The sequence below is a fragment of the Aquarana catesbeiana genome, linkage group LG03 (assembly GCF_042186555.1).
Source record: "Aquarana catesbeiana isolate 2022-GZ linkage group LG03, ASM4218655v1, whole genome shotgun sequence".
NCBI lineage: Eukaryota > Metazoa > Chordata > Amphibia > Anura > Ranidae > Aquarana > Aquarana catesbeiana.
This window is the reverse complement of record NC_133326.1, coordinates 118,703,125-118,727,585: the sequence shown is the minus strand read 5'-3', so window position 1 is coordinate 118,727,585 and position 24,461 is coordinate 118,703,125. Positions and strand designations below refer to the sequence as shown.

At 43.6% G+C, this 24,461-nt stretch overlaps 1 protein-coding gene across 1 annotated transcript in view; it reads left to right on the top strand.

Moving 5' to 3' along the window:
- CYP11A1 (cytochrome P450 family 11 subfamily A member 1) overlaps positions 1-24,461 on the top strand; it is a 126,363-nt gene that overhangs the window by 71,957 nt on the left and 29,945 nt on the right. Inside the window, exons 5-6 of the mRNA XM_073619074.1 lie at positions 4,765-4,968; positions 10,427-10,581. Of these exons, the coding sequence (XP_073475175.1) occupies positions 4,765-4,968; positions 10,427-10,581 (359 nt within the window). The remainder of the gene's footprint in view (positions 1-4,764; positions 4,969-10,426; positions 10,582-24,461) is intronic.

Below are 24,461 nucleotides of genomic sequence, written 5' to 3'. Positions count from 1 at the left end.
CGGATGTTGGCTCAAACTTGTCTTGCATACACACGGTCACACAAAGTTGTCGGAAAATCCGATCGTTTTAAACGCGGTGACGTAAAACATGTATGTCGGGACTATAAACGGGGCAGTGGCCAATAGCTTTCATCTCTTTATTTATTCTGAGCATGCGTGGCACTTTGTCGGTCGGATTTGTGTACACACGATCGGAATTTCCGACAACGGATTTTGTTGTCGGAAAATTTTATCTCCTGCTCTCCAACTTTGTGTGTTGGAAAATCCGATGGAAAATGTCCGATGGAGCCCACACACGGTCGGAATTTCCGACAACACGCTCCGATCGGACATTTTCCATCGGAAAATCCCACCGTGTGTACGGGGCATTAGTGTGATAAGTGCTGATGAGGCCACATGCATAGTAGTCAGTCCGATTTGTTCGCCGCAATATCAAAGTTCCACTATAAGTTGCTGATCGTGTCCATTACTAGTAAAAAAAAAAAAATAGTTTGTAGACGCTATAACTTTTGCGCAAACCAAAATACACCAGTGTATATATTAGTATTCCGCGCTCAGGACAAGCTCATAACCGAACTGCAGCCCCCCAAAAAAAGAAAGCACCTAGGTGCAATCCAAATGCTGTAAACTCTGAGAGAATAGGGGATTGGCGCTGTTCACTGATAAAATAATAAGTTATTAACAAATTCTCACCATAAAGGAAAACTGTACCACAGATCTGTGTGAGTGAATTAAAAAACAATAAAGCACAATATGCTGCAATGTGTATAGAAAATTATCCACATTAAAACTACCAATAAATGTGCAAGCTGCTCAAGGTGAAAAAATCTATAAAAAATAAAAAATATCTCCAATCAATAAATTAATGCTCAATCAAGTGTACAGAAAAACACAAAATCCAAAAATAATAAATATTAAACCGTGTAAGTGAATTATGCCCTGAGAAACACTCAGTGTTAACGAAAAAGGCAACAAAAGTGGGACTTTAAATGAATTCCTAATTTTTTGAGTTTTTTGGAGGCTTATTTTGCAGGCAATATTTCTTATTATATGGTTGTGTATTAATATCCTACTGATGTACCATGGAGAATTGTTTTATTCATTGAATCATGTATATTTGCTGCTATTATTGCTGATAATTCTCTCTACTTTTGATTGATATATAATTTTATATGCATGTTTTATTTTCATGAATTTAATAAAAATTTCTCCAGTAGTCCATCGGTTTTGTTTTTTGGACATTTCACGCTTTTCATTTAAAGTCCCACTTTTGTTGCCTTTTTCTTAGACTAGTAAAGGGATGGAAACGCATGACCTCATCCGGTCATGGTTTCATTTAAAGTCCCACGGGATTGACAATCCCAAACCCTTCTCTAACACTCAGTGTTAACCACTCGCGAGTGGTATGCTCCTAATGATGTGAAATGACCAACTGGATAGTGATCAATTGAAAGTGAGACAGACAAAAAAGAAAAAAACATAAAAATGTTTTCATATATATATATGTGCATTAAAAATATAGTGATCAAAAGTTAATTAATAAAAGTGGAAGAAAAAAAAAAATGTATTATTGAAAAAAAAAAATTTTGATTAATAAAATCTAGCATAATAGTCCATAAAGTGTCCGTGCATACAAAAATTCCAAAAGTGCCTGAAAAAAATACTGCGTATATTGAAAACTGTCCAATGTGTAAAACAGTTCTGGTGCAGAAATCAAATAAGTCTTCAAATGATTCCGAGTGCGTCCGTTCAGATAAAATATGTACCGTCCTGTGTGGAGCCCCCTCTAGTGTCCCCACTCACCGGAACGCCCAACCCCTGCAGGGGTAATAGGCATGTAGACGTAAATCCGATGGTCCAAGCGGTCGGTGTCCCCTTCACCTCCTTCTCTCCACTTGTGTCACCAGAGTACTCTCAATGGCATCCACCAGGACATAAAACCATGTACAGGGAGAAGAGAAGAGCCTCATAGTGTGAATCCAAAGATAACTTTATTTAGCTTAAGCTTACATAAAACTAAAAATAAAAATAAAAAAGGAAAACTGAAATCTGACAGCTCTCTGCCTACTGGCTCCACGCCAGAAGCCGCTGACAGTGCAGTGATCGCGGCGTGCGTTCCACGGCCCACTACGGAAACCGGAAGTTAATACCATAAACAAAAGGAAGAAAGACGTATGCGTACCAAGTGGCCACGTCTTACGCGTTTCGTCATCAAGACGTCATCTGAGGCCCCCTGTTCCTGTTAAGAGAAATAAAATTCTTTGTTCATTTATAAAAGTGACTGGCACCCATCTTTCCATCTTGCACTACACCCACCATGCCTAGTAAACTGCACCCTGAGGAGGAATGTCAGCCCTTCTGGCCTCTGGGGGTCACCTCCAAGCCCTTGGAGGTTGGGGAGACCGCTACACAGAAAGTAAAAAATATATATATATTTTTTTCAAAATTGTCAGTTTTTTTTGTTTATAGCGCAAAGAACAAAAAAAAAAAGCAGAGGTGATCAAATACCACCAAAAAGCTCTATTTTTGGGGAAAAAAAGGACATACATTTTATTTGGGTACAGTGTCGCACGACCGCGCATTTTCAGTTAAAGTTACGCAGTGCCGTAATGCAAAAAATGGCCTGGTCATGAAGGGGGGTAAATCTTCCTGAGGTCAAGTGGTTAATATGATCTCTGATTGGATAAGGTGTAGTGGCGAGGCAGCATCGTCACGCCCTCCATATTGTTTAACCCAAGAATGCTTTGCATTCATTTACAAAATGCAAAGCATTCACGAAAGGGCAGCAGACCTCCTGTGTTCAGAATGCACGGATCTGGAAGCAAGTGAAGATCACCAGAGGATTTCCAGCATTCAGGGGCATTGGGCAAGTATGTAAATATGTGATCCAGCACTTCTGGTTAGGGGGCACGCATGCCAATGGCTGATTAATCACAGCACAAGCCGATCAGAAGGTGCCAGCCAATGGATGACTGCCGGCACCCACTGATCAGTGAGGAGAAAGACAGGACAGAACTCTGTCAATGTAAACAGTACAGAGCTCTGTCCTGTTAGTGGGAATGTGCAAGTTTCTGTTTCCCTGCACAGCAAAGAATAAAAACTGGTACATCTCTTAGTAAAAGCACCTCACAGTAAACACACCAAGCACTGTTAGGCAAACATTTAACCCTTTGATAACCCTAGATATTAACACCTTCCCAGCCCAGTGTCATTGGTACAGTGGCAGTGCATATTTGTAGCACTGATCACTGTGTTAGTGTCACTGGTTACCACAAAGTTGGTGTCAGACTGGCCGCCATACTATCACAATCCCTCTATAAGTTGCTGATCGCCACCATTACTACTATGAAAGAATTCCGATATATGTATCATAATTTGTAGACGCTATAACATTCACGTAAACCAATCATAGTTTATTGGGATTTTTTTTACCAAAAATATGTATGCACTAATACACTGGCTGTGTGTGAGTAAAGAGATGAGCTCAGGCGTGTTATTTGGATATATTTGGATATACTGTATTTATTGGCGTATAACACGCACCTTCACTTTAAGAGGGAAGTTTCAGGAAAAAAACTTACATTTTAAATAAAGAACTGTGAAGCAAAATAAGGGTCAGTGCCCATCTGCAGCCTCACAAGTGCCATGAATGCAGCCCCAACATTGCCAGGAATGCAGCACCCACCAATGCCAGGAATGCAGCACCCACCAATGCCATGAATGCAGCACCCACCAATATCATGAATGCAGCACCCACCATCGCCAGGAATGCAGCACCCACCATTGCAAGGAATGCAGCACCCATCATTGCCATGAATGCAGACTCACCATCGGTGCAGCCTGATTGATGTCCATCCATCTGCAACCTTGGAAGGGACAGGGGGGGGGGGGACGAGCGCCAAAAGATTACATTGGTGGAAAAACTCCTGTTTTCTCGACGGCCTCTTTAATAGAAACTCCCGCCTCCTATGATGGACAGAACAGTCGTCCAATGGCAGCGCCGGAGATGGGTCTTCCTATTACAGAGGCTGCTGAGTAAACAGGAAATACTCCTGTATGTACGGCACTCGTCCCACCTCTGTCCCCTCCAAGGCAGCAAGCATATATATCTGTTGTGGCCCTGGCGCTGGGAGATGGTTGGGGGCCACAAAAGATATATATATGTCCAAATTACCAGGCGGGCCATTCAAAACCAGAACGCTGGGCCGTGATTGGTCCACGAGCTGGACTTTGGATATGCTTATTGTACAGCGTTGCATGACCGCGCAATTATCAGTTAAATTAACGAATTGCCAAAAAAGCAAAAAAAGGCCTGGTCATGAAAGGGGGTAAATCTTCTGGAGGGCAAGTGGTTAATACAAGCTAGCAATGAAAGCTGTGCAGTATGGTTGGTGCACAGTAGAGTTCCTGCTCTGAGCATCTTACATTTTCTGCTAATTCCGCTGTTCAGATCTATTCGGTGACCAGAGAACAAAATGAATTGGTGGCGTCTGTGCTGGCTCCAAATGCCATTATCACTATGCAGTTATCTAGAGTTCACTTCAGTTCAGGAAACAGAACAGTCAATGATGGCAGGTAGGTTATACAGCAAACCAACATCAAAGTGTTTTCTATTGGGTTCTTGTCATTCTCCTGGACAGAGCAGAACTTAGAAGTGTATATGCTATTGTGTGCTTACATCATGAGATGTTCTTATAATATACGATTGTCCCATAACTATAATGTGTATAAATGTTCTAATTTATCATTCGGATCTTCTCACAGCTGTTTGCAATGTCCTGTATGGACAGCGGCTTGGTCTTCTGCAGGATTATATAAACCCCGAATCTCAGGAGTTCATAGACTCAATAAATCTAATGTTTGACACGACCAGCCCCATGCTATACATCCCTCCCCGCGTATTCAGACTCATGAATCTATCCGTATGGAAGAACCATGTTAAGTCCTGGGATGCCATCTTCAACCATGGTAAGTGTACAGTAGTGGCAGAAGAGTGTTTTTCAGTGATCAAATGTTCACGTGTTGCATGCATAAATGATCTAACCACTGCACAAAGAGTAGCATGTCATGAGAGGGCCACTTTAGACAGCAGCCTGGGGCTTTTCATCTAAAGTAGACTCCTAGCACCCCCTAGGGCTGCCACCTTTTCTTCAAGTCAAACCCAAACACTTTAGAGGCACACAGCAATTTTTTAAATAGTATAAACTATACATTTATTTTCCAATTAAATAACATTTCATTTAATCATATACAGTTGCAATAAAAAGTATGTGAACCCTTTTGGAATGATATGGATTTCTGCACAAATTGGTCATAAAATGTGATCTGATCTTCATCTAAGTCACAGTAGACAATCACAGTCTGCTTAAACTAATAACACACAAAGAATTAAATGTTACCATGTTTTTATTGAACACACCATGTAAACATTTACAGTGCAGGTGGAAAAAGTATGTGAACCTTTGGATTTAATAACTGGTTGAACCTCATTTGGCAGCAATAACTTCAACCAAACGTTTCCTGTAGTTGCAGATCAGACGTGCACAACGGTCAGGAGTAATTCTTGACCATTCCTCTTTACAGAACTGTTTCAGTTCAGCAATATTCTTGGGATGTCTGGTGTGAATCGCTTTCTTGAGGTCATCCACAGCATCTCAATCAGGTTGAGGTCAGGACTCTGACTGGGCCACTCCAGAAGGCGTATTTTCTTCTGTTTAAGCCATTCTGTTGTTGATTTACTTCTATGCTTTGGGTCGTTGTCCTGTTGCAACACCCATCTTCTGTTGAGCTTCAGCTGGAGGACAGATGGCCTTAAGTTCTCCTCCAAAATGTCTTGATAAACGTGGGAATGAATTTTTCCTTCGATGATAGCAATCCGTCCAGGCCCTGACACATCAAAGCAGCCCCAAACCATGATGCCCCCACCACCATACTTCACAGTTGGGATGAGGTTTTGGTGTTGGTGTGCTGTGCTGTGCTTCTTTTTCTCCACACATAGTGTTGTGTGTTTCTTCCAAACAACTCAACTTTGGTTTCATCTGTCCACAGAATATTTTGCCAGTACTGCTGTGGAACATCCAGGTGCTCTTGTGCAAACTGTAAACATTCAGCAATGTTTTTTTGGACAGCAGTGGCTTCCTCTGTGGTATCCTCCCATGAAATCCATTCTTGTTCAGTGTTTTACGTATCGTAGATTCGTTAACAGGGATGTTAGCATATTCCAGAGACTTTTGTAAGTCTTTAGCTGACACTCTAGGATTCTTCTTCCCCTCATTGAGCAGTCTGCGCTGTGCTCTTGCAGTCATCTTTACAGGACGCCCACTCCTAGGGAAAGTAGCAGCAGTGCTGAACTTTCTCCATTTATAGACAATTTGTCTTACCGTGGACTGATGAACAGCAAAGCTTTTGGAGAAACTTCTATAACCCTTTCCAGCTTTATGCAAGTCAACAATTCTTAATCGTAGGTCTTCTGAGTGCTCTTTTGTGCGAGGCATCATTCACATCAGGCAATGCTTCTTGTGAAAAGCAAACCCAGAATTGATGTGTGTTTTTTATAGGGCAGGGCAGCTGTAACCAACACCTCCAATCTCATCTCATTGATTGGACTCCAGTTGGCTGACACCTCACTCCAATTAGCTCTTGGAGATATCATTAGTCTAGGGGTTCACATACTTTTTCAACCTGCACTGTGAATGTTTACATGGTGTGTTCAATAAAAACATGGTAACATTTAATTCTTTGTGTGTTATTAGTTTAAGCAGACTGTGATTGTCTATTGTTGTGACTTAGATGAAGATCAGATCACATTTTATGACCAATTTGTGCAGAAATCCATATCATTCCAAAAGGGTTCACATACTTTTTATTGCAACTGTAAAGTTAATGACAAGAGAGCCCCTTTACATCTGAATCCGCAGAGTTCCCCCTTTATGTCTGAACTCGCAGAATTCCCTTACACTGTAAGGGAGGACTCTGCAGACTCTGACGTAAGGGAGAACTCTGGGGACTCTGACATAAGGGATGCTTTGGGAACCCTGATGTAAGGGGAAACACTGAGAACTCTGATGTACAGAGAAGACTCTGATGTAAAAGGGAACTCTGATCTGATGTAAGGGCTGCTGTGAAATGAGAGAGAAGGGGGAGGGGGAAGACTTCAGTCACAGGCAGGGATGGATGGTGAGCTCACTCACCCCTTGTCAGTCAGCATCTCTCATCCAGATCTATCTGTGACTGCTGGGCTTCATATTTCCCACCCCCACTTTCATTTTCTGAGGCACAGCGCCGGGGATTGGAGTGTGGGCAGACACTGAGGGGTAGGGGTGGGAGGAAGAGTAGCAGATCGAGCCCTCTCTCCTCTCCCATCAGTGTGGGGGGAAGGGGGTGGGGGAATTGTTAGTGTTAGCTTTGGGCAGTGTGAAAGGGAGTGTAACAGACACTCTTGGCTTAGACAACTGCAGCCAGCAAACCTGCTGGGAAGCCATAGTCCAGTCTGAATAATGTGTCCGGGTTTCAGGCGGTCTGAAACCTGGACACATGATTCTAAAACCCGAACTGTCTGGGTGAATCCTAAACAGGTGGCAACCCTAGCACCCCCTCATGTTCAGTGTTCAGATAGCTTGACATCCTAAAACTGATCATGTCAGCCGAGATCAGGTTGTCTTAACTGACTTTATAAATTAACTGAACCAATTGTACAGCCTACTTTAAATAATCCAGTCAGTTGTATCCTTGCTTTTGTGAAGGGGTCTGTTTATAAAAAAAACATGCTGGACAAATTTTGCTAATTTTCCCTGTATTTTGTAATATATACTTATTTCTTATTATGTGCTCCATCTAGTGGCCATAATACAGTATTTTCCTGAAATATCCCAATCAGGTAAATACCATATTTATGAACCTGACAATCCTAAGAAATATCAGACAAAATAAGGGGATAATTGATTACATCTAGGTGAATACTGATTGCTTAATTTTTCTTAAAATGATCTTTTCTACTGGGTAAATGGCCTATGTATGCACATACTAAAACAAACGCTACAATACCCCCTTAAGACCACCCTGCTTCAGTGTAGTCAAAAAGGTAAAATACGTGATTATAGCTGAACTCCAGGCAAAGATAAAGGATACAGATTATTGCAGTCCAATAATTAATACATCTTTAGAGTGCAAGCCAAAACAACATAAAAATCAGCACAAAGGATATAACTAAAGCCTTGTACACACGATCAGATTTTCGGACAACCAAACGTCTGTTTTTTGTGGCATGCTAGTCTCATGTCGAAAGTGAAGAGGTTACTCACAATACGAACATTTTTGTACGGCGGAATACAAGTGACGTAATGTTTTGGCTGTATTCTTTCGTTTCTGCGCATGCGTAGTCTTGCTCTTACAATTCCTTTCATATGAAAACCGTACTAATGAAACGAAAATCGGATGTTGAGTTGACATCCGACAAAAATGTTATAGTCTGCACATCCAGCTTTTGTCTGACGAAAAGGCGAAATCAGATGTCAAAAGCACCGTACTAACGATCTGAAAATCCGCAGACAGCTTGTCATACGAATTTTTCCATCCGATTTTCGTATTGTGTGTATGAATAGAGGTGGCAGACCTACCAATCATCCACCTGTCCTCCATTTATAGATCCTGTTTCATTCATAGAAGCTGTAGTACGGTTTCTCTGAATGAAGCAGATAAGGGAAAAAAGGGCGGGTATAGTCAGGCTCTCTTTCAACTAAAAGGAGCAGAATCAGCACAAAGGACATATCCTACTGACTGTGTTATGTCCCTTGTGCTGATTTTTCTATTTTTATTGTACCGCACTTAGGCTTTCAATATAAGCAATGTACATACCTGAGTTTGCCCTTGTATTAATCTTATGCAGTCCTTGTACAGTAGAGCTGGAGCATGAAAGGAAGCACAGAAAGTCAATCAGTTCATATGACAAACCTGAAAATAATGCAGTGCAGCACTGCACTGTATTATTTTCACTTTGAGTTGACTTGGTTTGTTTGTGTGCTAGCTGCTGTAGTTTTCCAGTCTGTCTCACTGGGTAGCGCAGCATTTTTCCTATATCCTGTTCATATGACAAACCTGCTGATATGAGGAGAAAACAAGGTGACAGAGAGATGAGCTCATCACTGTGGAGGGAGGAGAGCTATTATTGTATAGGTCAACGTAACATGTATCTCCAGTGATCCATCTTCTGTATTCAGCCACTATAATCTTTTTTTGCAAATTCCCTATTCGATTTTACAGGGTTATAGATATTTAGAGTATATATTTTCTGATATATGCATATGAGTAAGTAGTAGCTCAAAGCAGAAGAAAAAAAATAGTTCTGTTCTTAAAATGGATCTACAGGTCACAAACTTTTGTACCTCCACTGGACAAAAAGAGCAAAGTGCCCAGACTAAGTGTAGTGGGTGTGTAAACATTTAGTAAAGGAAGATCATTAGCAACTTACATAAAGTAAGACAAATTATGCTTATCATGGTTCTCAAAAGGATTCCCAGCTGGGGAAGACACCAAGGGAACTTTTAGTTCACTGCACCTTACTTTCCATCAATGTAAGTTGTCCCAGCCCACGCTGAACCTATCGCACTATATTGAATTTTTTTTATTATTGTACCTCCACCAGCAACATGCCTCACCACTCCTGCCTCGAATTCATACCTCTTTTCAGATTCAGCTTCCTTAGGCTATTTATCTGATACTTCAGGGTTTAAGCCTTGTCCAGGGGTGAAAACTAAGATATTGAATTGGCTGCTCATGCATAGACAGCCAGTTAGTGCCTATGCCTAAAAAAAAATCCTGACCACAGCTTAGAGGCTAGACCAGTGTTTCTTAACCAGGGTGCTGTGGCACCCTGGGGTGCCATTTGGGCTCCTCCGGGGTGCTGCAAGCGGGTGACCTAGTTCGCACTGGATCAGAGATGGATGACTGAACTCTGTGGTGGTGGGGGACTGTGATGTGATGAGGAGACTCTGATGTGATGGGGGGGGTCCCTAATGTGAAGGGGGACCTCTAATATGATGGTGGCTTCTGACATTAAATGGGGACTCTGATGTGAAGGGGTGACCTCTGTTTTCAAGGGGAGCTTCTGATGTGAAGTTAATTTCATCAAGGTGGTTGTCTGCATCGTCCCAGGCTTAGGATTCCTATTGATAAGTAACATTTACAACTGAAAAAAATGTTGACGCACTGATCTACACACCTTCCTGACACTTTTTAAACCTGGAGAGGTGCTTCTGACCTAGCAAGAGTCCTTCAACACAAGTCGAAAATTACTGAGCTGAAAGCACACAATGTCAAAACATTGTGAATAAGACCTAATTCTGTACATATTAACGGTAGAAAGCAGTAAGCAAGTACAGTGAAAATGATGTAAATAAACTTGCACATCTGTTTCTCTCTCTCTCTACAGCTGATCTCTGTATACAGGGAATATACAGTTCACTAAGGCAGCGGTCAGATAATACTTATTCTGGAGTTCTTTCTAGTCTGCTTCTCCAGCATCAGCTACCCTTGGAGGACATTAAGGCCAGCATTACAGAGCTGATGGCTGGAGGTGTGGATACGGTAAGTAGTAGAATGCTTGTCATGAAGAAAAAATAGTTCACTCAAAATTTTTCATTGTTGTAAATCATAAATCACAGGTGTCAAACACAAGGCCCACGGGCCAAATCCGGCCCTCCAGGCCATTTCATGTGGCCCTCACACCTCTCCTGCAGCTGCAGGAGAGCTCCAGCCCTCCTCTGGTCCTCCTCCAGACCCCTACTGTCTGCTTTCAGGCAATGCATCCAGCTTCTTCCCAGCAGAAGCATAAGGAAAGGGGGGTGCACTGTGATGTTAGGGAGAGTAGGGGATTCAACTTCTGATGGTGGGGTGGCTCTTGACATCTAATGTAAGGGGAGGGGATGCGCTGGACATCTAATCTTACAGATACAACCTGCCCTTTTGAGGACAATCATAATGTTGATGCGGCCCACAATGAAATTGAGTTTGACATCCCTGACCTAAATCTATTTCATATACAACAATACACGGTGCATTACCATGTGTTGCCTTGCACTGCATTTGGGTGGGTTGTGGAGGTGCACTGGAGTACCATTCACCAGGAATAAGAATATACCAACGTGCATAAGGTGCATTGTCACACGTAGTAGTGGTAACAAGCAATTGTGCAAAGTTAGCCTTTGGCTGGATTAACATTACCATTGAAATCGATGAAAACACCTCAGTCAAAATGCATATCAAGTCATGTTTTAAGGCTTACATCAACGAATTACAACCTGAAACACTAAATACAAAATGAACGTCAACATGGGTTAAAATGCATTATAGTGCAGTATAAACCTGCTCCATGTGTTTCCATGGATTTCAATGAAAAACGCATTGGGAGAAAATGCATATGTGGGAATATGGTTAATAAGGGTGTAGAACAGCTGATTTAGCTAATAAAGCTCTATTTCCTTCAATAACACAGTCATGTGCAAGGAAAAATTCTATGTTGTAATTCTTCTATACAGTTGTGCTCATATGTTTACATACCCTGGCAGAATTTATGATTTCTTGGCTATTTTTCAGAGAATATGAATGATAACACAAAAACTTTTCTTTCACTCACGGTTAGTTTTTGGCTGAAGCCATATATTATCAATCAACTGTATTTACGCTTTTTAAATGATAATGACAGAAGAAACTACCCAAATGACCCTGATCAAAAGTTTACATACCCCAGTTCTTAATACTGTGTATTGCCCCCTTTAACCACTTGAGCCCCGGACCATTATGCTGCCTAAGGACCAGAGGTCTTTTTCCAATTTGGCACTGCGTCGCTTTAACTGCTAATTGCGCGGTCATGCAATGCTGTACCCAAACGAAATTTGCGTCCTTTTCTTCCCACAAATAGAGCTTTCTTTTGATGGTATTTGATCACCTCTGCGGTTTTTATTTTTTGCGCTATAAACGGAAAAAGACCGAAAATTTTGAAAAAAAATGATATTTTCTACTTTTTGTTATAAAAAAAATCCAATAAACTCAATTTTAGTCATACATTTAGGCCAAAATGTATTCGGCCACATGTCTTTGGTAAAAAAAATGTCAATAAGCGTATATTTATTGGTTTGCGCAAAAGTTATAGCGTCTACAAACTAGGGTACATTTTCTGGAATTTACACAGCTTTTAGTTTATGACTGCCTATGTCATTTCTTGAGGTGCTAAAATGGCAGGGCAGTACAAAACCCCCCCAAATGACCCCATTTTGGAAAGTAGACACCCCAAGGAAATTGCTGAGAGGCATGTTGAACCCATTGAATATTTATTTTTTTTGTCCCAAGTGATTGAAAAATGACAAAAAAAAAAAAAAAAAAAAATATTTACAAAAAGTCGTCACTAAATGATATATTGCTCACACAGGCCATGGGCCTATGTGGAATTGCACCCCAAAATACATTTAGCTGCTTCTCCTGAGTATGGGGATACCACATGTGTGGGACTTTTTGGGAGCCTAGCCGCGTACGGGGCCCCGAAAACCAATCACCGCCTTCAGGATTTCTAAGGGTGTAAATTTTTGCTTTCACTCTTCACTGCCTATCACAGTTTCGGAGGCCATGGAATGCCCAGGTGGCACAAAACCCCCCAAAATGACCCCATTTTGGAAAGTAGACACCCCAAGCTATTTGCTGAGAGGCATATTGAGTCCATGGAATATTTTATATTTTGACACAAGTTGCGGGAAAGTGACACTTTTTTTTTTTTTTTTTTTTTTTTTCATAAAGTTGTCACTAAATGATATATTGCTCACACAGGCCATGGGCATATGTGGAATTGCACCCCAAAATACATTTAGCTGCTTCTCCTGAGTACGGGGATACCACATGTGTGGGACTTTTTGGGAGCCTAGCCGCGTACTGGACCCCGAAAACCAATCACTGCCTTCAGGATTTCTAAGGGTGAAAATTTTTGATTTCACTCTTTACTGCCTATCACAGTTTCGGAGGCCATGGAATGCCCAGGTGGCACAAAACCCCCCCAAATGACCCCATTTTGGAAAGTAGACACCCCAAGCTATTTGCTGAAAGGCATGATGAGTATTTTGCAGCTCTCATTTGTTTTTGAAAATGAAGAAAGACAAGAAAAAACATTTTTTTTTTTCTTTTTTCAATTTTCAAAACTTTGTGACAAAAAGTGAGGTCTGCAAAATACTCACTATACCTCTCAGCAAATAGCTTGGGGTGTCTACTTTCCAAAATGGGGTCATTTGGGGGGGTTTTGTGCCACCTGGGCATTCCATGGCCTCCGAAACTGTGATAGGCAGTGAAGAGTGAAATCAAAAATTCACGCCCTTAGAAAGCCTGAAGGCGGTGCTTGGTTTTTGGGGTCCCGTACGCGGCTAGGCTCCCAAAAAGTCTCACACATGTGGTATCCCCGTACTCAGGAGAAGCAGCAGAATGTATTTTGGGGTGTAATTTCACATATTTCCATGGCATGTTTGAGCAATATATCATTTAGTGACAACTTTGTGCAAAAAAAAAAAAAAAAAAAAAAATTTGTCTCTTTCCCGCAACTTGTGTCGCAATATAAAATATTCCATGGACTCGACATGCCTCTCAGCAAATAGCTTGGGGTGTCTACTTTCCAAAATGGGGTCATTTGGGGGGGTTTTGAACTGTCCTGGCATTTTATGCACAACATTTAGAAGCTTATGTCACACATCACCCACTCTTCTAACCACTTGAAGACAAAGCCCTTTCTGACACTTATTGTTTACATGAAAAAGTTTTTTTTTTTTTGCAAAAAAATTACTTTGAACCCCCAAACATTATATATTTTTTTAAAGCAAATGCCCTACAGATTAAAATGGTGGGTGTTTCATTTTTTTTTTTCACACAGTAATTGCGCAGCGATTTTTCAAACGCATTTTTTGGGGAAAAAACACACTTTTTTTAATTTTAATGCACTAAAACACGCTATATTGCCCAAATGTTTGATGAAATAAAAAAGATGATCTTAGGCCGAGTACATGGATACCAAACATGACATGCTTTAAAATTGCGCACAAACGTGCAGTGGCAACAAAATAAATACATGTTTAAAAGCCTTCAAAAGCCTTTACAGGTTACCACTTTAGATTTACAGAGGAGGTCTACTGGAAAAATTACTGCACTCGATCTGGCCTTCGCGGTGATACCTCACATGCATGGTGCAATTGCTGTTTATGTTTGACGACAGACCGCCGCTTGCGTTCGCCTTAGCGCGAGAGCAGGGGGCGACAGGGGTGTTTTTTTTTTTTTTTTTTTTTTTCTTTATTATTTTTTTGCTTTTTTAATCTTACTTTTAAACTGTTCCTTTCATATTTTTTTTTTTAATCATTTTTATTGTTATCTCGGGGAATGTAAATATCCCCTATGATAGCAATAGGTAGTGACAGGTACTCTTTTTTGAAAAAATTGTGGTCTATTAGACCCTAGATCTCTCCTCTGCCCTCAAAGCATCTGACCACACCAAGATCGGTGTGATAAAATGCTTCCCCAATTTCCCAATGGCGCTATTTACATCCGGCGAAATCTAAGTCATGAAATACTCGTAGCTTCCGGTTTCTTAGGCCATAGAGATGTTTGGAGCCACTCTGGTCTCTGATCAGCTCTATGGTCAGCTGGCTGAATCACCGGCTGCATTCTCAGGTTCCCTGTTGAGACAGGAGAGCCAGAGAAAAACACGGAAGACGGTGGGGGGGGGGGGGCATTCCCTCCCACGGCTTGTAAAAGCAGTCTAGAGGCTAATTAGCCGCTAGGATTGCTTTTACATGAAAGCCGACCGCTGGCTGAAAAGAATGATACCAAGATGATACCTAAACCTGCAGGCATCATTCTGGTATAACCACTCAAAGTCGTGAATGGCGTACCTGAAGACAAAAAAATGGTTAACAATGGTTAACAATAAAGCACAGTAAAGTGTAAATAATTACACACCTGAAAAACAAACATGATAAAACATAATAACAATAACAATAACAATAACAATAAAACATTGCAGAATAGAATACAGTAAAAAAGAGCAGAACAATAGAGAGAGAGAGAACAATAAAACAACAACTATTTTTTTTTATTTCATATTTTTTTTTTTTTTTACACTTTTTTTGTAACTAACTTTTATAACGGTAACCGGTTCCAGGTTCGGGTCTCTCAAAATGCGATGGCATCTTGGGAGACCCTGTGAAAGTGTGCCTAGTCTGTGCAATGCTGTACCCTACGCTAATACTCAACTAGTGAATGGTAGCGTTCAAAACATTCACCAATGCAAGACCAGGATTGTCAGGACAGGAGGGACAATAATAGCGGGTGTCACGCCTATATCCGCGCTCTTACTGCAGACACAACATCTTTTTTGGGGGGTTCGTTGGGTAGGGCTACTCGGGAGGACATAAAAATGCCTCTCATGCAGCCGACTGCATTTGGTTGGGGATGTGAATGGGGGAAGTACGGGCGCTGCAGAAGCGGTGGGTTCCCAATTAGGATTGGCGAATGCAGCAGGAAGGGCACTATGGGCACGACGGGCCTGTGTTTGTCTTTTTGGTGGCAGCGGGACACTACTTGTGCTTGCCACCTCACCAGCTTCAACTGCACTTATGGGACTCGCCACGTCACCACGTGTTACTGCAGTGCTGGTTTGACTACGACCGGGGTGTACTAGGCCGCTGGCGCTTGCCAGTTCACCAAAACGCTACCAAAAAACGTTAGCGATCGCAGGGATCAGGCCTGACTCTGCGAACGCTGCAGTTATGCGTTTAGTGTTTTGTAAGTGTCAGTGATCGATCGATACTGCACTTGGGTGGGCTGTGCCGGGCCGGGCGGAGGGGCAAAACGCAGGTGCTAGCAGGTATCTGGGCTGATCCCGCTAACACTGCGTTTTTGGGAACCCTAAACTGCTGGTGACGCTAGTATAGATCTGATCGGATCAGATATTGATGCGATCAGATACTATACCACTAAGGGAGGTGTACGGTGCGTGCGTGGGTGTTAGCGGTACTGGCGCTAATCTGACGCTGCCTGGGGCTGGTGCTTGCCAGTTCACCAAAACGCTACAAAAAAAACTGTTAGCGATCGCAGGGATCAGGCCTGACTCTGCGAACGCTGCAGTTATGCGTTTAGTGTTTTGTAAGTGTCAGTGATCGATCGATACTGCACTTGGGTGGGCTGGGCTGGGCCGGGCGGAGGGGCAAAACGCAGGTGCTAGCAGGTATCTGGGCTGATTCCGCTAACACTGCGTTTTTGGGAACCCTAAACTGCTGGGGACGCTAGTATAGATCTGATCGGATCAGATATTGATCCGTTCAGATACTATACCACTAAGGGAGGCGTATGCTGCGTGCGTGGGTGTTAGCGGTACTGGCGCTAACCTGACGCCTGGGGCTGGTGCTTGCCAGTTCACCAAAATGCTACCAAAAAAACTGTTAGCGATCGCAGGGATCAGGCCTGACTCTGCGAACGCTGCAGTTATGCGTTTAGTGTTTTGTAAGTGACAGTGATCGATCGATACTGCACTTGGGTGGGCTGGGCGGAGGCACAAAACGCAGGTGCTAGCAGGTATCTGGGCTGATCCCGCTAACACTGCGTTTTTGGGAACCCTAAACTGCTGGGGACGCTAGTATAGATCTGATCGGATCAGATATTGATCCGTACAGATACTATACCACTAAGGGAGGCGTATGCTGCATGCGTGGGTGTTAGCGGTACTGGCGCTAATCTGACGCTGCCTGGGGCGACGCATATCACCGCCGGGCGATCAGGGGGCTAAACCTTTATTCGGTAATAAACGGCGGGTGCCCTGACACTATAAAAAATAAACGAACTAACCAGCGTCATCCGTAACGGTTATACGGTGATCAGTGGTGAAAGGGTTAACTAGGGGGCAATCAAGGGGTTAAAACATTTATTAGGTAGTATATGGGGGTCCCTGACGCTATAAAACGCTGACGGCGAACCTAAATATTTACCTCACTAACTAGCGTCACCAGCGACACTAATACAGCGATCAGAAAAATGATCGCTTAGTGACACTGGTGACAGGGGGTGATCAAGGGGTTAAAACTTTATTAGGGGGGGTTAGGGGGGTACCCTAGACCTAAAGGGGGTAATACTCACTGTCCCAACACTGTAACTGTCACAAACTGACACTATGCAGTAATCAGAAAAAAAAAAAAAAAACTGCTGGTGTCAGTTTGTGACAGGGGGGGGGGGGGTGATTGGGGGGGGATCGGGGGGCGATCGGGGGGGGGATCGGGGTGTTTTGTGTGCCTGGCATGTTCTACTGTGTGTGTGTGTGTTGTGCACTCACATAGATGTCTTCTCTCCTCGGGCCGGAACGGAAAATACCGACCCGAGGGGAGATGACATCACTTCCTTTGCTGCTGTTTAGCATACAGCAGCAAAGGAGTGTTCTCATTGGCCGGCGGCGATCGCGAGGGGGGGGCCACGAACGGATGGTCTCCCCCTCATCACGGATCGCCGCTGGACAAAAGACGACCGCCTCGGGCACCGGGGGGGGGTCCGATCGGACCCCCCACCCGCGGAAGGCAAATCACGTACATGTACGTGATTTTGCCTGTCCGTGCCACTTTGCCGACGTACATCGGCGTGAGGCGGTCGTCAAGTGGTTAACATCAATGACAGATTGAAGTCTTTGGTGGTATTTGTGGATGAGGCTCTTTATCTTCTCAGATAAAGCTGCCCATTCCTCTTGGCAAAAAGCCTCCTGCTCCTGTAAATTCTTGGGCTGTCTTGTATGAACTGCACGTTTGAGATCTCCCCAGAGTGGCTCAATTATATTGAGGTCAGGAGACTAATGGCCTGTACACACTATCCGAAAATCGGACGAGAGATCGCCCAACTTTTTTCGCTTAAAAGTCGCAAGTAGAAATTGAATAGGTTACTAAAGTCACGAAAATTCTCGTACGACAGAAAAAAAAAACGGAAGTGATGTCATGTGTTGTAATGTATCTGTATTGTATTTTCGGACGACAACTGTACTGACTAAATGAAAATCATACAATCTGGTATCGTACGAGGAAAATTTTAGTGCTTGTCCGATCGAATAATATCGGATGAATTGTCATGATCGGCACTTGAAAGCATTGTACTAATGATCCGATTATCGTTCGATCGCGTCGAAAGAGGTATTTTTCATCCGATTTTCAGATCGTGTGGACAGGCCATAAGGTGGCCACTCCAGAACCTTCACTTTATTCTACTGTAGTCAATAACAGGTCGACTTGGCCTTGTGTTTTGGACCATTGCCATGTTGGAAAGTCCAAGTACGTCCCAGGCGCAGCTTCCTGGCTGATGAATGTAAATGTTCCTCCAGTATGATAACATACTGCATTCATCTTGCCATCAATTTTGACCAAATTTCCTGTGCCTTTGTAGCTCACACATCCCCAAAACATCAGCGATCCACCTCCGTGTTTCACAGTAGTAATGGCGTACCTTTCATCATAGGCCTTGTTGACTCCTCTCCAAATGTAGCGTTTGTGGTTTTGACCAAAAAGTAAAATGTTGGTCTCATCACTCCAAATGACTTTGTGCCAGAAGGTTTGAGGCTTGTCTTTGTGCTGTTTGGCATATTGTAAGCGGGATACTTTGTGGCATTTGTGTAGTAATGGCTTTCTTCTGGCGACTCGACCATACAGCCCATCTTTCTTCAAGTGCCTCCTTATTGTGCATCTTGAAACAGCCACTCCACGTTTTCAGAGAATCTTGTATTTCACTAAAGTTATTTGTGGGTTTTTCTTTGGATCCCGAACAATTCTCCTGGCAGTTGTGGCTGAAATTTTAGTTGGTCTACCTGACCGTGGTTTGGTTTCAACAGAACCCCTCATTTTCCACTACTTGATTAGAGTTTGAACACTGCTGATTGGCATTCTCAATTCATTTGATATCTTTTTATATCCCTTTCCTGTGTTATACAGTTCAACTACCTTTTCTCTCAGATCCTTTGACAATTCTTTTGCTTTCCCCATGACTCAGAATTCAGAAACGTCAGTGCAGCACTGGATGAAAGATGCAAGGGTCTGTCAGGAGTCCAAAAACTCATTGGCCTTTTATACACACACTAATTACAAGCAAACAGATCACAGGTGAGGATGGTTACCTTTAATAGCAATTCAAGCCCTTTTGTGTCGACTTGTGTGCATGTTATTAGGCCAAAATCACCAGGGTATGTAAACTTTTGATCAGGGTCATTTGGGTAGTTTCTGTTGCCATTATGATTTAAAAACAGTTGATTGATAATAAATGGCTTCAGCCAAACACTAACCATGAGTGAAAAATGTTTTTGTGTTATCATCCATACTCTCTTAAAAATGGCCAAGAAATCACAGCAGCACAGTGGTGTAGTGGTTAGCACGTTCACCTAGCAGCAATAGGGTTGCTGGTTCAAATCCCGATCACGACACCATCTGCCTTGAGTTTGCATATACTCCCTGTGTCTGCGTGGGTTTCCTCCCACACTCCAAAGACATGCTGGTAGGTTAATTAGATTCTGTATGAAAAAATTGGCCAAATATGTGTATGTTGTGTGTGTCGGTACCCCATGGGGTAAAGGACTGCGCTATACTGCAGATGGACATAGGTGGCAAAAAGAGCCCTGAGGTGATTCAGTTTGCATAGGTAGCGCTATACAAGTCATTCGTTTGTTCATTCATAAATTCTGCCAGGGTATGTAAACATATGAGCACAATTGTACCTTACTGGGTATTAAAATTGAACACCGCTTTATTATACTAAGACCCCTTTCACACTGGAGGCGTTTTTCAGGCGCTATAGCGCCTGAAAAAATCCTCATCTGCAATCCCAGTGTGAAAGCCCTTGGCGCTGGCAGGGCATCAAAAAAAGTCCTGCAAGCAGCTTCTTTGAGGCGCTTTAGGAGCGGTGTATACACCGCTCCTAAAGCGCCACTGCCCATTGAAATCAATAGGCAGTAGCGCCTCGTCAGCGGCACTTTTTGGGCGCTTTTAACCCTTAATTCGGCCGCTAGCTGGGGTTAAAAGCGGCCGAAAAGCGCCTCTAAAACGACGCTAGTTTTAGCGGCGCTTTACCGCCGACGCCCCCGCACTGTCAGTGTGAAAGGGCTCTAACTGAACATTCTCTACTTCAACCACTTCAGCCCCGGAAGGTTTTACCCACTTCCTGACCAGGCCATTTTTTGCAATACGGCACTGTGTAGCTTTAACTGACAATTGCGCGGTCGTGCGATTCTGCTACATAGTTTTGGTTAAACAAAAACCCAATAAGCATGTATACTTTTTTTTTTTTTCTTTTTTTTGCGGGACTGCGACATTGCAGCGGACAAATCTGACACTAAGTGACACTTTTTGGGGACCATTGCCACCAATAAAGTGGTCAGTGCTAAAAAAAATGCACTGATCCCTGTATAAATGACACTGGCAGGGAAGGGGTTAACACTAGGGGGCGATCAAGGGGTTAAATGTGTTCCCTGGGAGGGGCTTTCTAACTGTGGGGGGAGTAGATTCACTGGAGGAAAAGAGAGATCGTGATTCAGCTAGCTGAAACACGATCTCTCACTTTTCCTCCCTGACAGATCAGCCGTGTGCTTTGTTTACATCGGCACACCGCTGCTCCATCTCTCCTGTGAACGATCGGTGCGTTGCAGCGGCCATCGTGGCTGCCGGGCCCGTTGCTTGGCTCTCGCTGTGTCCCCTAAGCCGTGTGCACAAAATCATGTACAGGTACGTGATTTTGGACAACTGGGCCGCCCTGCCACAGTAAATGTACGTGGGGCGGTCTGGAAGCGGTTAATCAACCAGATTGTGCACATATTTCCCGATGAAACACTCTCTCAAAGAAGAAAAGTAAGATGTCAAAGATGGGAGATTAAAGTGGTTCTAAAGGCTGACGGTCTTTTACCTTCATGCATTCTATGCAGTAATGTAAAACTTCTGTGTGCAGCTCGCCCTCCTTATACTTACCTGAGCCCGATCTCGATTCAGTGCTGCTTTCCCAGCTCTCGCCCTCATCATTGGCTCAGACACAGCAGCACTGGCTCCCACCGTTGTCTATCACAGCCAGTGAGGAGGGAGCCGGGGGGCAAGGCTGAGCTCTGTTCTGTGTGTCAATGACAAAAGCAAGGGGCTTTTTGTGGGGGCACTCAGCAGGGGTTGGGGAGCCCAGACTGTCAGTGGGGGACCCAGGAAGAAGAGAATCTGGGATGCTCTGTGCAAAACCATTGCACAGAGCAGGTAAGTACAACATTCTAGTTGTTTAAAAAAAAAAAAGAAAAAAAAAAAAGAATCCTTTAGTATCACTTTAATAGCTATAGGCCTTGTTCAGATGGGAGCATCCCTTGTCACCCCTCTGAAATGCCATCCACGGAGGAGAAATGTTGCCTCATTACTACTTATTTAGAACTTCAAAAGCCACTGCATCACAGTCCTGTGCATTGCATGCAGTTGCTTGAATAGGTCACATTCAGAGGCGGTACTATCCGGTGAACATGCTGGGGGTATCTTCCATGGTGTACACCAGTCAATAGCCTATATCTGCTGTCCCCCCGACCGCCCATGTGAATGAGCCCATATTGGGGAATTTCTAATCTTTCAACTTTTTTCAATGGTGATGCTTTATCAAATGAGCTTAGTCAAATGAATTCCTAGTATGCAGGGTAGTTTAAAAAACAGGATCTTGCTTTGCACATGACAGAAAGGTAGTACGAATACAGCTTCTCCTTACTCACTAAGCTAAGCGAACATTCTTTCTCCTTTTGGGAATGAGCCCCAATATGTCATTTAGATTATCAGCATACAGTATTGGCTGCAATTCTTTGCAACCGACAGCTATCAGCTGTGATTGTTCTTGTGCAGATTACAGCATTAGCATTAAATGAAATAAAAAATCATACTGCTAATTAAGCTTGTATCTACGGCGTGCAAATTAGATAACAAAAGCAGCTGTCTGGCTTTTCTTTGCCATGGTTTATTGCAGAATTGCCCAGCTGATACCGGCTCTGTTGGCTGACCTACAGTACCTTGGAAACTATTCAGCCAGTGACTTGTTATAACAAGACTGCAAACCTTGTGTTGCAAATAATGGTAAAACTATTGACATGGTTGTCTTTGTAAAATCCTTATCCCTTGTTGTGATTATTTTAGTACAAATTACTACGCATTGTTGCAGGCAGTCTACTTAATTTAACAAAGCGTCAAAAAAGAGAAGTTTCTTGTTTCCTAAACTATAAAGAGTCTTCTGACTCCTCTTAAAGGCCTCTTAACCCGACATCGTTTTTATGCTGAATTTAGCCACAAATGCCTGGAGGTAGATAGAAAAGGGATATAAAATAAGGAAAAAGCTATAAAAAAAAGTTATGCTTTGAGGTTTGATGATGCTGCTTCTAATCCTGCTGCCCTAGGCATGCACAGGCCCACGAGTGTCATTATGGCATATACATGTAGCGCTGGTAGATTTTTAATCTACTACTGATAGGTACATTTAGTGGATTACTTGTTAGGTGATGTTAGATTTGCCTCTATTCCAGCTTGGCTGAGTTGCGTGTAGTTCCGCACTGCGCCGGTGGGTGTCGTTGTCCCCATGGGTCGGTGTTGGAAAGGCAACGTGTTGAGGCGTGTGGGTGCTCCTCTGTCCCGGAGACGACTCGGTGGAGCTGGCATTTGGGGGAGAGGGTATTTATGGGACAGACGCCATGTTTAGGGGTTCGTTTTCAGCCACCTGCTGACCCTCCTGGCCGACAGGTATGCATTAGGAATACCACCTCGTGGTCCTCCATTCCGGAGGCCCACGTCTCTGCAGCGTGTGGGCGGGCCCAGAAGCCTGTCTGGGGCCTACCACAGCGGCAGAGGAATGGTCCTGGGCTGTCTATCCTGAGAGAAGAAGCTGGACAACTGAGGAGATCCTAGGGGAGGACCCGTCATGGAAGGATCATGCAGAGTGCTGATCTGGAGAGGGGCCTGGTGACTCAGTTGGAGGACGTATCCTGAAGTAATCTTACTGCATAGTACTGCCGGGTTGTCTTAAAGGTTCAAGTGCTGTGTCCTATATTCATCATAAACCATTACATCCTGTGGCAGAGGATTGTACCAGTTTTGTTCCAAACAAGTCTGTGGCAGAGACTTTTGTTCGTGCTGCGTACTGGCTGCTAGGCAAGTGAGAGAGGCCTATCCAGGCGGGCAAAGATTGAATCCCACAAAGGGAGTGCATTCAACTACAAGTGTTCAATTCCCAACAATGTACTAAAGAATACTAAGGAAAGGTATTCGGGCTTCCCTGCAACTTTCCTTCTACCTCTTTCCTGCTACTTCCTTTATTACCTGTTCAATAAAGCATTGGAAAAGATACTCAAGTGTTTTGTGCCTACATTGTCTGGAGGTAAACTCAACGGGACCCTAGACACGGTGACGGTGAAACAGAGGTGGCGAAAGTGAATGCAACAGCCCGCTTTAAACCAGCAGCTCCTCCGTGAGTTAGTGCTACATGTGGGGGCGTCGTCCGGGATTTGTTGGCCATCAAATTCCCGCAACCTAGAGAACTGTTTCACCGGGAGTTTACGGTGAAAGCTGGACTTTGTCAATTTCTCAGGAGAAGAAGAGGTTAAAGTTGCAGGACTTTATTTCTGATTGTGTAGGTGGCGGGCGCCAGTGAAAGCCCGGGAGCTATGTGATCAGAGGAACAAGTGAGAGGAGCCTAGCCTACTTGATACCGCGTGGGACACGTGTATGTGTGTTGGCGCCAGAGAGGAAGAGAGGCCTCGTGATCGTGCTGAGAAGATCAGAGTGTGGCCATGTCTTTTTCGGTGATGCAACCAACTGTGGGCCCTAAGATGTTTCCTACGAGCACCGCTACGGGTGCTATGCTGATCGGAACCTTGCTTACGGATACCGGCATTCGTCTGAAACCACAGGGGAAGTTTGTTCTTTATACAGTCGGAGCTATTGAAGGGCTGGGAGTGCTTTGCCACAAGTGTGAAGGACTGGCCATACATCTCCGTCCATTTTGTCGCTGTCCGCAATGTGGAGAGTATTTGTTTGTGGTGGAACAACCTACTATGTCGCCTTGTGCTTATCGTATGGACTGGGCTACAGGTATTGCCACAGTGGAAGCTGCTGCTATTGTTGAAAAAGAACGGCAGGCCGTGATTCCGCCTGTTGTCACCGAGAGTGTTCCTGAGAAAGATACTGCGGTAACTAACTCATCAGCGGACATTACTTTGATTTCTGCGTCCACTACGCCTATCCCTGTTGTACCTGTCCAGAGGAAGGTGGGATACGTAAAGGCTTCCCGTGGCCGTGGTCGAGGCCTACCCCAGAGACTACCCGAACCGGAGAAGTCCACGTCAGGAACGGGTGAGAGATTACAGGGGAATGCATCTGGAACTTTGTGTAAATATTTGCCGGCAGAAGAGTTGAGAGATTCGGAGATAGATTCAATGT